At 43.9% G+C, this 11,869-nt stretch overlaps 1 protein-coding gene across 1 annotated transcript; it reads right to left on the reverse strand.

Annotated features, from left to right (window-relative positions):
• Window positions 1-1,084: 1,084 nt before the first annotated feature.
• On the reverse strand, window positions 1,085-11,259 carry slc25a39 (solute carrier family 25 member 39). Its single transcript, XM_080550654.1, has 13 exons — window positions 11,100-11,259; window positions 9,417-9,522; window positions 9,149-9,208; window positions 8,710-8,760; window positions 7,603-7,712; window positions 7,376-7,443; window positions 6,929-7,053; window positions 4,516-4,598; window positions 3,932-4,022; window positions 3,610-3,719; window positions 3,224-3,305; window positions 2,805-2,885; window positions 1,085-2,599 (listed from the first exon to the last, which is right to left on the reverse strand). Exons 1-13 carry the CDS (start codon window positions 11,103-11,105, stop codon window positions 2,481-2,483), a joined length of 1,092 nt encoding a protein of 363 aa, XP_080406780.1. The 5' UTR covers window positions 11,106-11,259; the 3' UTR covers window positions 1,085-2,480.
• Between the last annotated feature and the right edge of the window lie 610 nt (window positions 11,260-11,869).

Below are 11,869 nucleotides of genomic sequence, written 5' to 3' on the forward strand. Positions count from 1 at the left end.
AGGGCCGTTTCAGTGCTATGTAGGGGGCGAAAGCCTGATTGAAAGTCATCAAAGAGATCATTTAGGGTCAAATAATTGCTAAGTTGTTCGTGGGCAACCATTTCAATAATTTTTCCTGTACAGGGAAGGTTTGATATGGGTCTGTAGTTGTTTAGTACAAATGGGTCTAGGCCGTTCTTTTTTAGTAGAGGCTTAATAACTGCAGTTTTCAGGGCTTCAGGGAAGATTCCTGATGAAAGGGAGGTGTTAATTATTTGTATTAGTTCGCCTGCCATGCAGCTAAATATGTTTTTAAAAAAGCTTGTTGGCAGGACATCAAGGGCACAGGTGGATGGTTTAAGACGTGACATGATTTTATCTAGGGTCTTGTAATCAATGGTGTTAAATTGTGACATGGTTGTTATGTCCGCCCTATTTGGGGTTGTCAATGGGGACATGTTTTTCATGCCTGACACAGAAGATCTAATGCCTTGTCTAATGGTTTCTATTTTATTGTTAAAAAAGGATGCAAGCTCATTGCATTTACTAGTTGAGTGAAATTCCTGAGCAATGGGTGTTGGGGGATTTGTTAGTCTGTCAACAGTTCTGAAAAGGATGCGGGCATTATTGATGTTATTGTTTATGATCTTAGAGAAAAATGATTGCCTGGCACTTCTTATTTCTAAGTTATAGTTCTGAAGATTCTCTTTATAGATATCATAGTGGACTTCAGAAGGTCATTTACTGAGGTTGGAATAGAAGTTTGGGGGGGGGGGGGCTAGGGAAAAGGCCTGTGTGAACAGTGCACTGGTCTTTTCATTGATATATCGTTTGGAAATAGTTTTAGACATAGTTTGAATAACAGGAAAGATAGATACGTCAAAGAATATGCAACAGTGGTCAGACAGGGCAATGTCAGTTACAACAACATTTGAAATATCTAGGCCTTTGGTGATGATAAGGTCCAGAGTGTGACCTCGATTATGAGTAGGGAGGTTCACATGTTCTGCAGTATCATCATTTATGAATTAGCCTATTGGCCTATTCCATCATGGCAAGGTAAAAATGAGCTGAGAAACAACATTTCAACAGTTTATATACATAAAAAAAACATTATAATGCATTGTTTACACTAACTTCAGAATATGAATCAATGTAGCCTATACAGTGACCAAATACCAATACAATAACAAATTGAAAAAGAACTATACAATCATAAAAAGACCATTAAAATATTGCATTCCTGTAAGTCTTTATTTGCCTTGTAGATATAGACACTATGATGAGTGCGTTTACAGTCAGGGATCAGCCTGGGACATCTACCATGACATGTGCTATGAGGAGCAGTTTGAACAGGAGTATGATGAGTATGAGGAGAGTTGGTGGTGTGAGGTCCAGGCCGGAGAGAACTTCACCCTCAAGAGCGACGAGTTTGTCCTCTCACAGATGAAAGGATACTCTCCTGGTCAAGTACACTCACCTCTCTCTAGTAACAAACATTCTCTCCCTTTCTCGCACACACACACACGCGCACACACACACACACATACACACATACACATACATACACGTACACATACACGTACACATGATTTGGAACATCGCTTCACAAAAATGGATTGGTACCTTCATCAACTGACACACTGTTCAAACAGTCATGGTACATGAACCACAAAAATCAATTTATTCCAGCTTCACCACCATGCATCCGCTGAGAGGTGGTAAGGATCTTGATTGAGTGACTGAAAATGCATATAGGTTTTTGTTGTTATGATTTAAGCCTAGGCGTATTCCCAGGTTTGAAAAGCAGACAGCTCTCCTGGCAAAGATGAACCACACCTAAACATGCATTTTTGCTGTTACAGCCCTTCAGATGGGTTTTGTTTTACTTTCAAAGCTCATAAGGCATTTACACAATCCTCAAAGATCAAGTAAGTGCTAAACAGTCTGATTAGGAGCTATCATCATGCGGGGCCGGGGATCATGCGGTTTCCTATGGAGGCCAATCACGTGACAGTGTGCTTTGGTATCATTCCCATCTAAGGCATCAAAGGAGGTTCTCTCAACATTGCTGTCATTTTTTAATCAAAGAGCTGAAAACTTTACAGGAATCATGTTCAATCATGGATACCTCAAGACACCCATTTCACATTTCAGAGTGTAAGAAATACACCATCACAGTTTTGAGTTTGCACAACAACAACAACAACAGACATCTGAAGATTTAGTGTCAACATGACATGTGACAATGTTCACAGAGTTGTAAGGAGCAGCCTCACTGAAATGTGGGTCCATAGACCCATAGATCACAAAAGGGCCTCTATTCTTGTCCAGGGTATAGTTGCTCAGGTTTTGCAGTGCAAAGACTTTGCCTGGGTGGTCTTGCACAGTGTGGTTGCAGATAGTCTCTTCCCATTGCACGACAGAGGAAGCCCGCTAACCCTCCTGTACATACACACACATACACACACACACACACACACACACACACACAGGCCCCTTCAACATGCCTGCTGCTCCCGGTCAAGGTTCAGCTTCTGAAAGAAGGTCTTTCCAAACTCGTAGGTGCTGATCATGACAGCACAGGCTGGCGCCACCTTGATCACTCTGGGCAGGAAACCTGAGGGTGATACAGGCACAATTCACCTTCAGGCTGCCATTCATTTAAAACAGACAACATAGCATACAACATTAGAATGTTGCCTAAGACCACTGAGATGTAGACTGACAAAAGAAGAAGACTATCCTATCCCACAGCTGAAGTACAAGTACAAGTACAAACATACTGTGCATGTTGTGGTAAGATCATATCCACTTTGACTCACCTGCAAACAGGCCCCTGTAGCCTGATTCAGTCATAATACCCTTCATGATGTGCCATGTGGATGAGGGCTTCTTAATGGGGACTAAGAGGGAGAAGAACAGTACAGAGAGAGAGAGAGAGAGAGAGAGAGAGAGAGAGAGAGAGAGAAAGAGCGAAAGAGAGGTTTAATGGAGAGTCCTGTACACAATCAGAGAAGAGAAAATACTGAAATGGGAAGATGGGCTCATAGTAATGCATGGAATGGAATGAGTATTACAATGAGCCCGTCCTCCGATTTCTGCCTCCACCAGCCTGCACTGCCACACATACACACACACAACCCGCCCACGCACACGCACACGCACACGCACACACACGCACACGCACACGCACACGCACACGCACACACACACACCCACACCCACACCCCCCCACACACACCTCCCAGTGTCTCCATCTCTCCCAGTTGAATCTGTCTCCTTGTCTTCACCACATCAAAAGGCAAGGTCATGATCGCAGCGACCTGGAACAGAAGACAGACACATCCTGCATGTTAGCAAGCCATGTCCACTCACAGGTGCTATTACTGAAAGCAGCGGTGTTCCAAAAATGGAACAACTCCATGTTGTAATTGTTCCATTTTTACTCAGTCAGCTTTTCTTTCACAAAGTCACAGCAACTTCCTACTTGTTCTACTTTCCACTCAGTCTTCAGGACTTAGTGGAGAATGTCTGACAACTCTTGCAAACTCTTGTAAATCTCATTTAATATAAATACAAATATATACACAGTATTGCAATATTGTTGTGCACGGAATGCCTACTCACAGCCCCAGAGATGGCCCCGGCAGTGAAGCTGATGGAGAAAGTGGCCTGAGACACGTTGTGCCGCTCACACAGCCTCGCCTTCACCAGCTCGTAGTTAAACCAGTACAACGCTGCACAGAACGAACAACACAACAGAAACAGAGTCAGGCCTGAACACAGCGAAACACAGAGAAGAAATAGGCACTGAGACCACATTCAGTCTCCACCCCTACAAGCTGGTGTGTGGTGTGTGACAATGGCAGGTGGGGTTATCACAACAAGTATAGTATGAGTGACAGTGAGGTGCTGGGTGATGACAGGACATCCACGGCGGTGGCCTCACCTGAGAAGGGGACGTCCCGGAGGACGGTGGGGCCCCAGCCCCTCCACAGGGACAGCCAGCCATCCTGGGCCACGGCCGAGCGGATACACACCTGATGGAAGTGGTATGTTAATATAATATACAAATAAAAATGTCTTCCTTCTTCTAGTATTACGACTGCTAATGGTCCCTGGCGCGAGGATAGATTACTTTTCCTGCTATGACTGGTGGATAGATGATTCACATACTAATTCAATTTCACTAGTCAAATGTATTTGTTGTAAGTCGCTTTGGATAAAGGCGCCTGTTAAATGCCCAAAATGTAATGTAATGTAATTGTTTTCAACACTTTTTTACAATACCATTTACAATGAACATTATAATCACTGCTCATTACTCATTGCTCATAATCATAATAATTTACTGTACTCCTTGTGTGTGTGACCTGGCAGACCCGGAGACTGGAGCACACAGTGGCATTTCTCCTGTCCTGTATACTGTCCTCTCTGCTCCTGAATAAACTCGGAAAACGCTGTACCTGCCTCACGTCTCATCAATAGTCATGAGTCAACATCGTAAGGTGTTACACTTCATTTCCAACACACCTGCAGCTCGCTGTAGGTCTGCTTGCGGGACTGCATCTTAGTGCGCACCAGCTCCAAAGGGCTGATCACACTCACAGCTCCCACTGGGACATGCAGAGGGGTAGGGGAGAAGGAGAGAGAGGAAGAGAGAGAATGCCTATGAATGGGAGAGGGATGAGCAATAGCCTGATGATAACTACTAGGGATGGGACAGAATAATCGATTAATCGAATTCAAAGTCGATTTCACAGACAATTTTTCTGTTTTTGCATTAATCATGCAGAGAAAAACAATACACACAAGCATAATATTAATATACTTCAGTAATTATTAATACTGTTGAGGGACGGGACGAGTCTGACGTCATTGTGTAAGCGTTTACAGTTGGGCTACTTGTTTTTAGCCTAGTCTTGTGAGAGCTACTGTACGTTGCTAGGGTACGAATACACGTGTTGTTTTGTTGGTCTCTAAAAATCTCTAAAAATGGCAGTGTTTACATCTCCTGGCTCTATGGTAGATCCCATGCTGAAAGTGCGTTCAGCTCGTCTTCAGCTGGAGGCGCAGGAAGGAGAAAGAGATTGAGAGTTTCAGTTGAAGCTGAAAAGATTGGAGGCATACATGGCTATTAAGAGGTGTCAGCTAAAGTTACAGAAAGGTGAAATAGCGATGGGATCTAGCGATGGGATCTAACGCTGGCGGGCAGTGTTCCTCAAATTTTGATGCGAGTAAAAACATTTAATTGGTCCCTGTTTTCCGAGAGGCTGAGTCTTACTTCGGTGCATTTGAGCACATTGACGCTGCACTCTGTTGGCCATACTTTTGCAGTGTAAGCTGACTGGTAAGGCTCAGGAAATTTGGTCTTCTCTCCCTATGGAAGACCGCCTCGACACATTCACTTGCAAGTGTGACAGAACTCTCAGCTAAAAAGCTACTGCCCTAATTGCCAACACGATGGCTAAAGATATGCTGCGTATTAGTACAGTAGAGGGGAGCTATTACCACGGACAAATTAAATTCCATTTAATCTTTATACATTTTTTGTGTATTTGGCCGTTTTGATTTCGGGTAGGCTATAGCTAGACTATTGGTAAATATTGTACTTGGCTGAACAGCTATACAAAATGCGTGCATCGCTCTAACGCGTTCGCAGAATCAGAATCAGAATCAGAATCAGAAGACTTTATTGCCATGACATGTAAACATGTTAGGAATTTGGTTTGGGACAATGGAGCACGGTTTACAGCAGGACAGGTGCAAGACAGGACAAGACAGTGCAAACCAACATCAAAGTGCAAGAGTCATAATTAATATAAATATAAAGTGCAGAGATCAAGTGATCAAGTGTTCATATCCAGACAGTCCAAAGCTCTCTGGGTGGGGGTGGAGGGAGGGTAGATAGATAGGGGTCAGGTCAGGGGGAGGGGGGGGCCCAGCGGCATTTAGGAGCCGGATGGCAGTGGGGAAAAAGCTGTGTGTATGTCGGGCCTTCACGGTTTTTAGGGACTGCACCCTCCTGCCTGAGGGGAGCGGGGCGAAGAGACCGTGTCCTGGGTGTGCGGGGTCAGCCATGATCTTCCTGGCCCTCCCCAAAGCCCTACTTTTAAACAGGGCCTCAAGGGGGGGCAAAGGGCAGCCAATCACCCTCTCCGCCGAGCGTATCACCCGCTGCAGCTTGGCCTTGTCCTTGGCCGCTGCAGCGGGGAACCAGATGATGATGGCGGAGGTGACGATGGACTCAATGATGGCCGTGTAGAAGTTCACCAGCGTGGTCTGGGTATTAGCGGCATGCCTTTTTTCTGTTCTGCATTATTGTTATGTTAGTTATTGTTGTTATGTTAAGTATTCAGAAGTAGAAATTCATGAGAATTAATACCAGAAGAAATAAGAAATAAACAGATTTTTCACTGTTAAAGATGGGTTTTTTTGGCGTTTAAGATATTAAGTGATTTCTTGTCGATGACCATGGCTGTCTTTGTGAATGTCGGCACACATCGAAAAATCGATTATTCGAGTTATGCATATCCCTAATAACTACACAAATGGAGCAGTCATGTCACTGTTGAAAATCTATTTATTTAGGGGAGTGAGTTTTGGTGTGAGAGAGATAGTCTCAAATCCTAAATTCAGAGTATACTGTGGCCTCTTTCACACCGGCAGTTCCGAACGCCGGTTCGCGTTCGCGTGCCGAAACCTCCGAACGTTGCCGCTGTCTGACGAACGAGCCCGCGTTCATACCAGTGTATCGTTCGCCAGACAGCGCCAACGTTCGGAGGTTTCGGCACGCGAACGCGAACCGGCGTTCGGAACTGCCGGTGTGTAAGCCCTATGTGTGAACAGGAGAACTGTATTTCAACTTTAACATTATTGGCAAAGAAAAAACATGTGACCCCCCCTCCTCTCCCTCCCATGTGACTTTTGTCCCAGGCACACTCACGTCTAGCAAGACCTCCAGCCACAAGGGGGATATGGTTGCCCTGGAAACCCATACCATAACGCAGGAAGTCCCTGAGTTGGTCGTAGCAGGTGAAGTAGATGACTGTGGCAGGCACAGCCATTACCCTACACACAAACAGCAGGAGAGAGAGAGAGGGTGAGACCTCTTCAGTCCCAGGGTTCTACATGCTGCGACATGCAGTCTAACCAATCACTACACAACATTTGAACCCACAAAGTCACAATCGCTATACTCTCTGCTAGTGCATCTTGTCAATTGATCCGTTTTGTCTACATTTACTTCCATACCAACTACATTTACTTCCTTAAAAACTACAAAGGGAGATGTAAATGTTAATACTTGTTTTCCTTCATGTAACAGGTTGACTGTGTTTATAAAGCTTGCTTCATGATCGACCACTGACTTGCAATAAGCAGCGTGACTCACAGTGTGGGCGGCAGGCCGCTCCACAAGGACCGGACTCCTTCATGACGGGTGATCTTCACAAACGCATCCTGAGGGGAAGAGGAACACAACCCTCGTGTTAGTCCTTAGCCAGAGTGAATAATCCAGTTCTAAATAAAGAGAAACATTTCGGACTTTCCAAAAACAGGCAGGCATTGTTGATTTGAGTTCAAGAGGATGAACACGAGGGCGGGTGGACAAGCTCTTACCAGCGTCCCACTGAAGTGGGTTGGAGTTTTGTACCAGCTGGAGCAGCTGACCCCGTTCTGACACACGTAGATGTGATCCATCAGCCCATTACAATACAGAAAACACTTCCCTGAGAGACAAGCACAAGGAGAGGGTCACCCAAACATAAATATAGATGTTAATACATTACTGCATGATTCAGGGTCATTTAGACTTTTTTATTTATTTATTTTTTTACGGAAACTTTTCCCCAAGTTACAGGAATTTTGCAACCGTAGTAATGAATATGTTCATATACCTAAGGATTCATAGCTTGCTTCGAGTGAATCCATTGCCATGTTAATATTTTTTATTCAAGAAGATTTGAGGGTGTCCCTGATGAAGGTAAGATAAGCTATGACTAACAGAGGTAATAGCAATGACCGAGCAGAAACTAGAATAATAACATCAAGGTTCCCAAGGCTCTCCTTGCTGGTCCTCGCTGGTCTACTCTGCCTTGTTTACTTTCAAGTTATTTTTAGGTACCGGTACTAGCAAATGTTTCAGAGAAAAATCAATGGATGAACAAGCAAATAACACACTTCCTGTTCCTCTGTCGATCAAACCTTAAGAGTGAATCAACGGACTAACGTCAATCAATTAATATCACATACTGACAACCAATATTGATTTACATAAGTTTGGCAGCACTATTTATGAAGGAAATTCTTCTTAACCTTGCATCAATAACTTAATTAACGTGTTAGTTAATTGAGTGAACATGATTTCATCATGCATGTATTTTTTGTTGATTTCTGTCACAAGTCACAGTGTCTGAATGGAGAGGCAGAAATAGGCCAAGGCCAACAGTCACATAACCATTCACTATCATTAGCTGAGCTGAGGCTCACTGGGAGAGAGGGCACATACAGACAACTGTAGACAAACAAACACTCCTAGGGGCCAAACCGTCTCTCTGCCAACTGAACTCTTATCCACTTAGTCAGCCACTGGTCTGGTGTGCATTTGTTTTTGCTTTTTTGTAAGTGGGTTATATTGGCATACTGGCAGAACCGTGCCAGACTGGCACGTGTTGTCAAACTAGGCAGTGGTCTGGGCATGCTGCAAGCAACGGGTCACATACTCACACTTAGAGGGACGGAGAACACCACTCCAAGGAGCGGATTCACAGGCTAAAGCTAGGAAACACAGCAAAGGTTGAGAGAGAGAAACAAAGAGAGAGAGAGCACATAAGCACATAAGACACACAGGACCAGCATTGGGCAGAGAGTTAGCTAAAGCATGCCTAACTGCAGGTCCTCACATTAGCATACAATAAATGCTGCCACATATCACAATCCATTGGTAAAACGCCTCAACTTAGCCTTCCTTTTCATTATCCAGACTTAGGTAGGTTATCATGTGCAGACAGGCCTTGTAAGGGCAAGAAGCTAATGGCAGCTATTCTCTTATAGAAAGGCAATGACAGTGCAGATTTCAGTGTTCTGGAAGGAGGACCAACTAGATACTGATTACCAACTTAACTCTTAATAAGAAGCACAAGCAGAGACCTGTGCCCTGTTCTACCTTTATAGAATGGCGTTTGCTGGGCCTGCAGTCTTATCTTCACAACGTCCAGTGGTGTAACTGCAAGAAAGGGAGACCGACTCAATTATACTGATCCAATTACATGAGAACACGAGTCTTTTCAATGAAGAGCACATGTATGTGTGTGTGTGTGTGTGTGTGTGTGTGTGTGTGTGTGTGTGTGTGTGTGTGTGTGGTAGGTTGCTAGTGGTACTGTAGGTTTATAGATTGATTGATAGAGAGCATTTTGTTACGTCTCTGTTCTTACCAAACACAGATGTGAGGAGGGCGCCAGTTCCAGAGGCCAGCATCTGCTGCACTGGTGTGATCCCAGCTGTGGGGGCGACAACAGGTCGGTCCTCCATCCTGACCACCTGAGACCACCAGGGAGAGGCAGAAACACAATGTCACGTTAACCACATGTCTCTCTTTCATCTCCTTGGGGTTCCTGATGCTGTTGTTATGGGAAATAAACCCAGCCGTTGGGTAGTGTGGTGTCAGGAGAATCAACTACTGCACACTGCTGAGTCTGGGGTTGGTAGGTCAGTGTTTTGTTCCTTTAATCCGTACTGTAACGCGTATCCTGGACAACAGGCTCATCCCCTGCAGCCTCTGCTTCAGGACACGACAGGAGTGTGTGGTCAACAGCATTGAAATTGTAAAGCTGAATTGTAACTTAATTATATTGTAAACCTTAACACTAGGCTTCTGAAGATGACATTAGTTTTTTCAAAATCCAAACGTGCGGTTTTAAGCTGGAAAACAAACAAAGGCTATACCAGTGCAGGCTTAAAGCCATATAAGATACATGCTTATTCCTATGACCAGACATCTATACGGGTTAGGAGGACGTTAGCCTATAAGTGATAACTTATCTGCTGTGCACAGTCAGCCCTCTCCTCCTACACCCAGTTTTCAAACCCCAGACACCCACCCATACACTTCACTGATGATACAATAGCATGGCTGGTGAAAGATTAACACAAACTCCCATCCCCACAAAGAGACACGTTCACACCACAGGCACAACACCTGGGCGAACCAGCCGGTAAATACTTCATCAAACGTACTGTTGTTATTGTAAACGCTTTAAACATGTCTGTTGCTGTTCTATCTGTGTAGATACAGAGACATTAAAAAGCGTCATCATCAAAGGGAACGCTCTCATCATGCATATGGTGGGATGTGCTGAATGTGCACTGCAGGGATCCACTGACTGTAATCAAGACATGTTGTGTTTGGTGGTCTCTACACTTTTATCTGAAACACTGCCTGCCTCGCTACAGATCATATACAGTGAATGAATGAATGAATGAATGAATGGTCTTTATTGTCATTGATATAGTACAGGTACCATACAACGACATTTGGGAGGGGGGGCTCCCCTGGTGCTAGGAAAAAAAAACTAAAAACAAGAAGGGAAAAGAGCTGGTTTACATAAATAAAGGCTATGTACACTATCCACTATACTATACTATACAAATAAAACACTGTGCTGTACTCTATGCTATGCTATACCTATTCTAACATTTCCTATTATTTGCATGATATTGCACTGCTATATTGCATATATATATATATATATATATATATATATATATATATATATATATATATATATATATATATGTAGGCTAACCCCAAACGCCAATTTTCTGACCTTGTAATCCGTGTAGTTTGTGCTTATGCAATAACTGCCATACACTGACATCGCCATGCCCCTATACACACACTCTGGCACAGTAAAGCGTTGATCGTGGTTATTCGGTAATCGGTAGGCATCCCGTTAAGGAGATTGTTGAAGTAGGTACTATACGATATAGATAGATTATAGCAAGCTAAGCTACACACTCCGGATGAATTCAAGCTGGTTAGTAGTGATTCGGATAACGTCGTTATGTCGCAAAAACACAGAGCAGAGAGAAGAGCTCAATAATACTGCTGCACTCACCCTCATATACCTATCTCAAAGGTTGTTTGTAAAGTGAATTTGTTGGGGGTTTCATTGGGGCTGTTTTCTTCTTTCCCTGGTTGTTGAATGTCCATGCTGTCCCACCACCACCAGCCGATCTGAGTAAGCAAGCTAAGCTAAGCAGCTACTCAGGATCACAGATGGGGAAACTGCGCAAAAGCAGAGAGCTGGGTCCAGAGTCGGGTCGTCCCAGGGATCCCACTTAACATCTACCAGCAGGGGAACTCTTCCCCTGCTGGTAGATGTTAAGTGGGATCCCTGGGACGACCCGACTCTGATGTCACCTGTTAAAGATGAGATTTAAAACAGTTAGGGCAGGGTTATTATGGTTACGGTTTTGGTTTGATTTAGGAGGGTTAAAAGTATGGGCAATTGTCATAGAGACAGGAGTCAGGACTTTTGCTAATAGCTCGATTGTGACTACATAGACAGAAATATAGCCTAAACTATCCCAAGACCAGGACAACATCATTTCATTTCCTTGCCCCATGCTTTCCTTGACTGAATGGTTAACAGATGACTGTGGTGTGACAGACACAGGTGGGCCTATTGTATTGTGCATAATCAAATATGTGACTATATTCACAATGACAGCTCAAAGAGATAGGCCTTAGGTACAGTATTCCCTGTATCTTTGGTGGTAATGTCATGTGTGTTGAGGTGAGCTACGCATTGAGTCATGTCATTCAGACATTTTTAGAACTTGTATTATTAAGAAACAACAAACAATCAAATATCGCCATTAAAAA

Source organism: Nansenia antarctica (genome assembly GCF_963989245.1).
Source record: "Nansenia antarctica genome assembly, chromosome: 2".
Taxonomy (NCBI): domain Eukaryota; kingdom Metazoa; phylum Chordata; class Actinopteri; order Argentiniformes; family Microstomatidae; genus Nansenia; species Nansenia antarctica.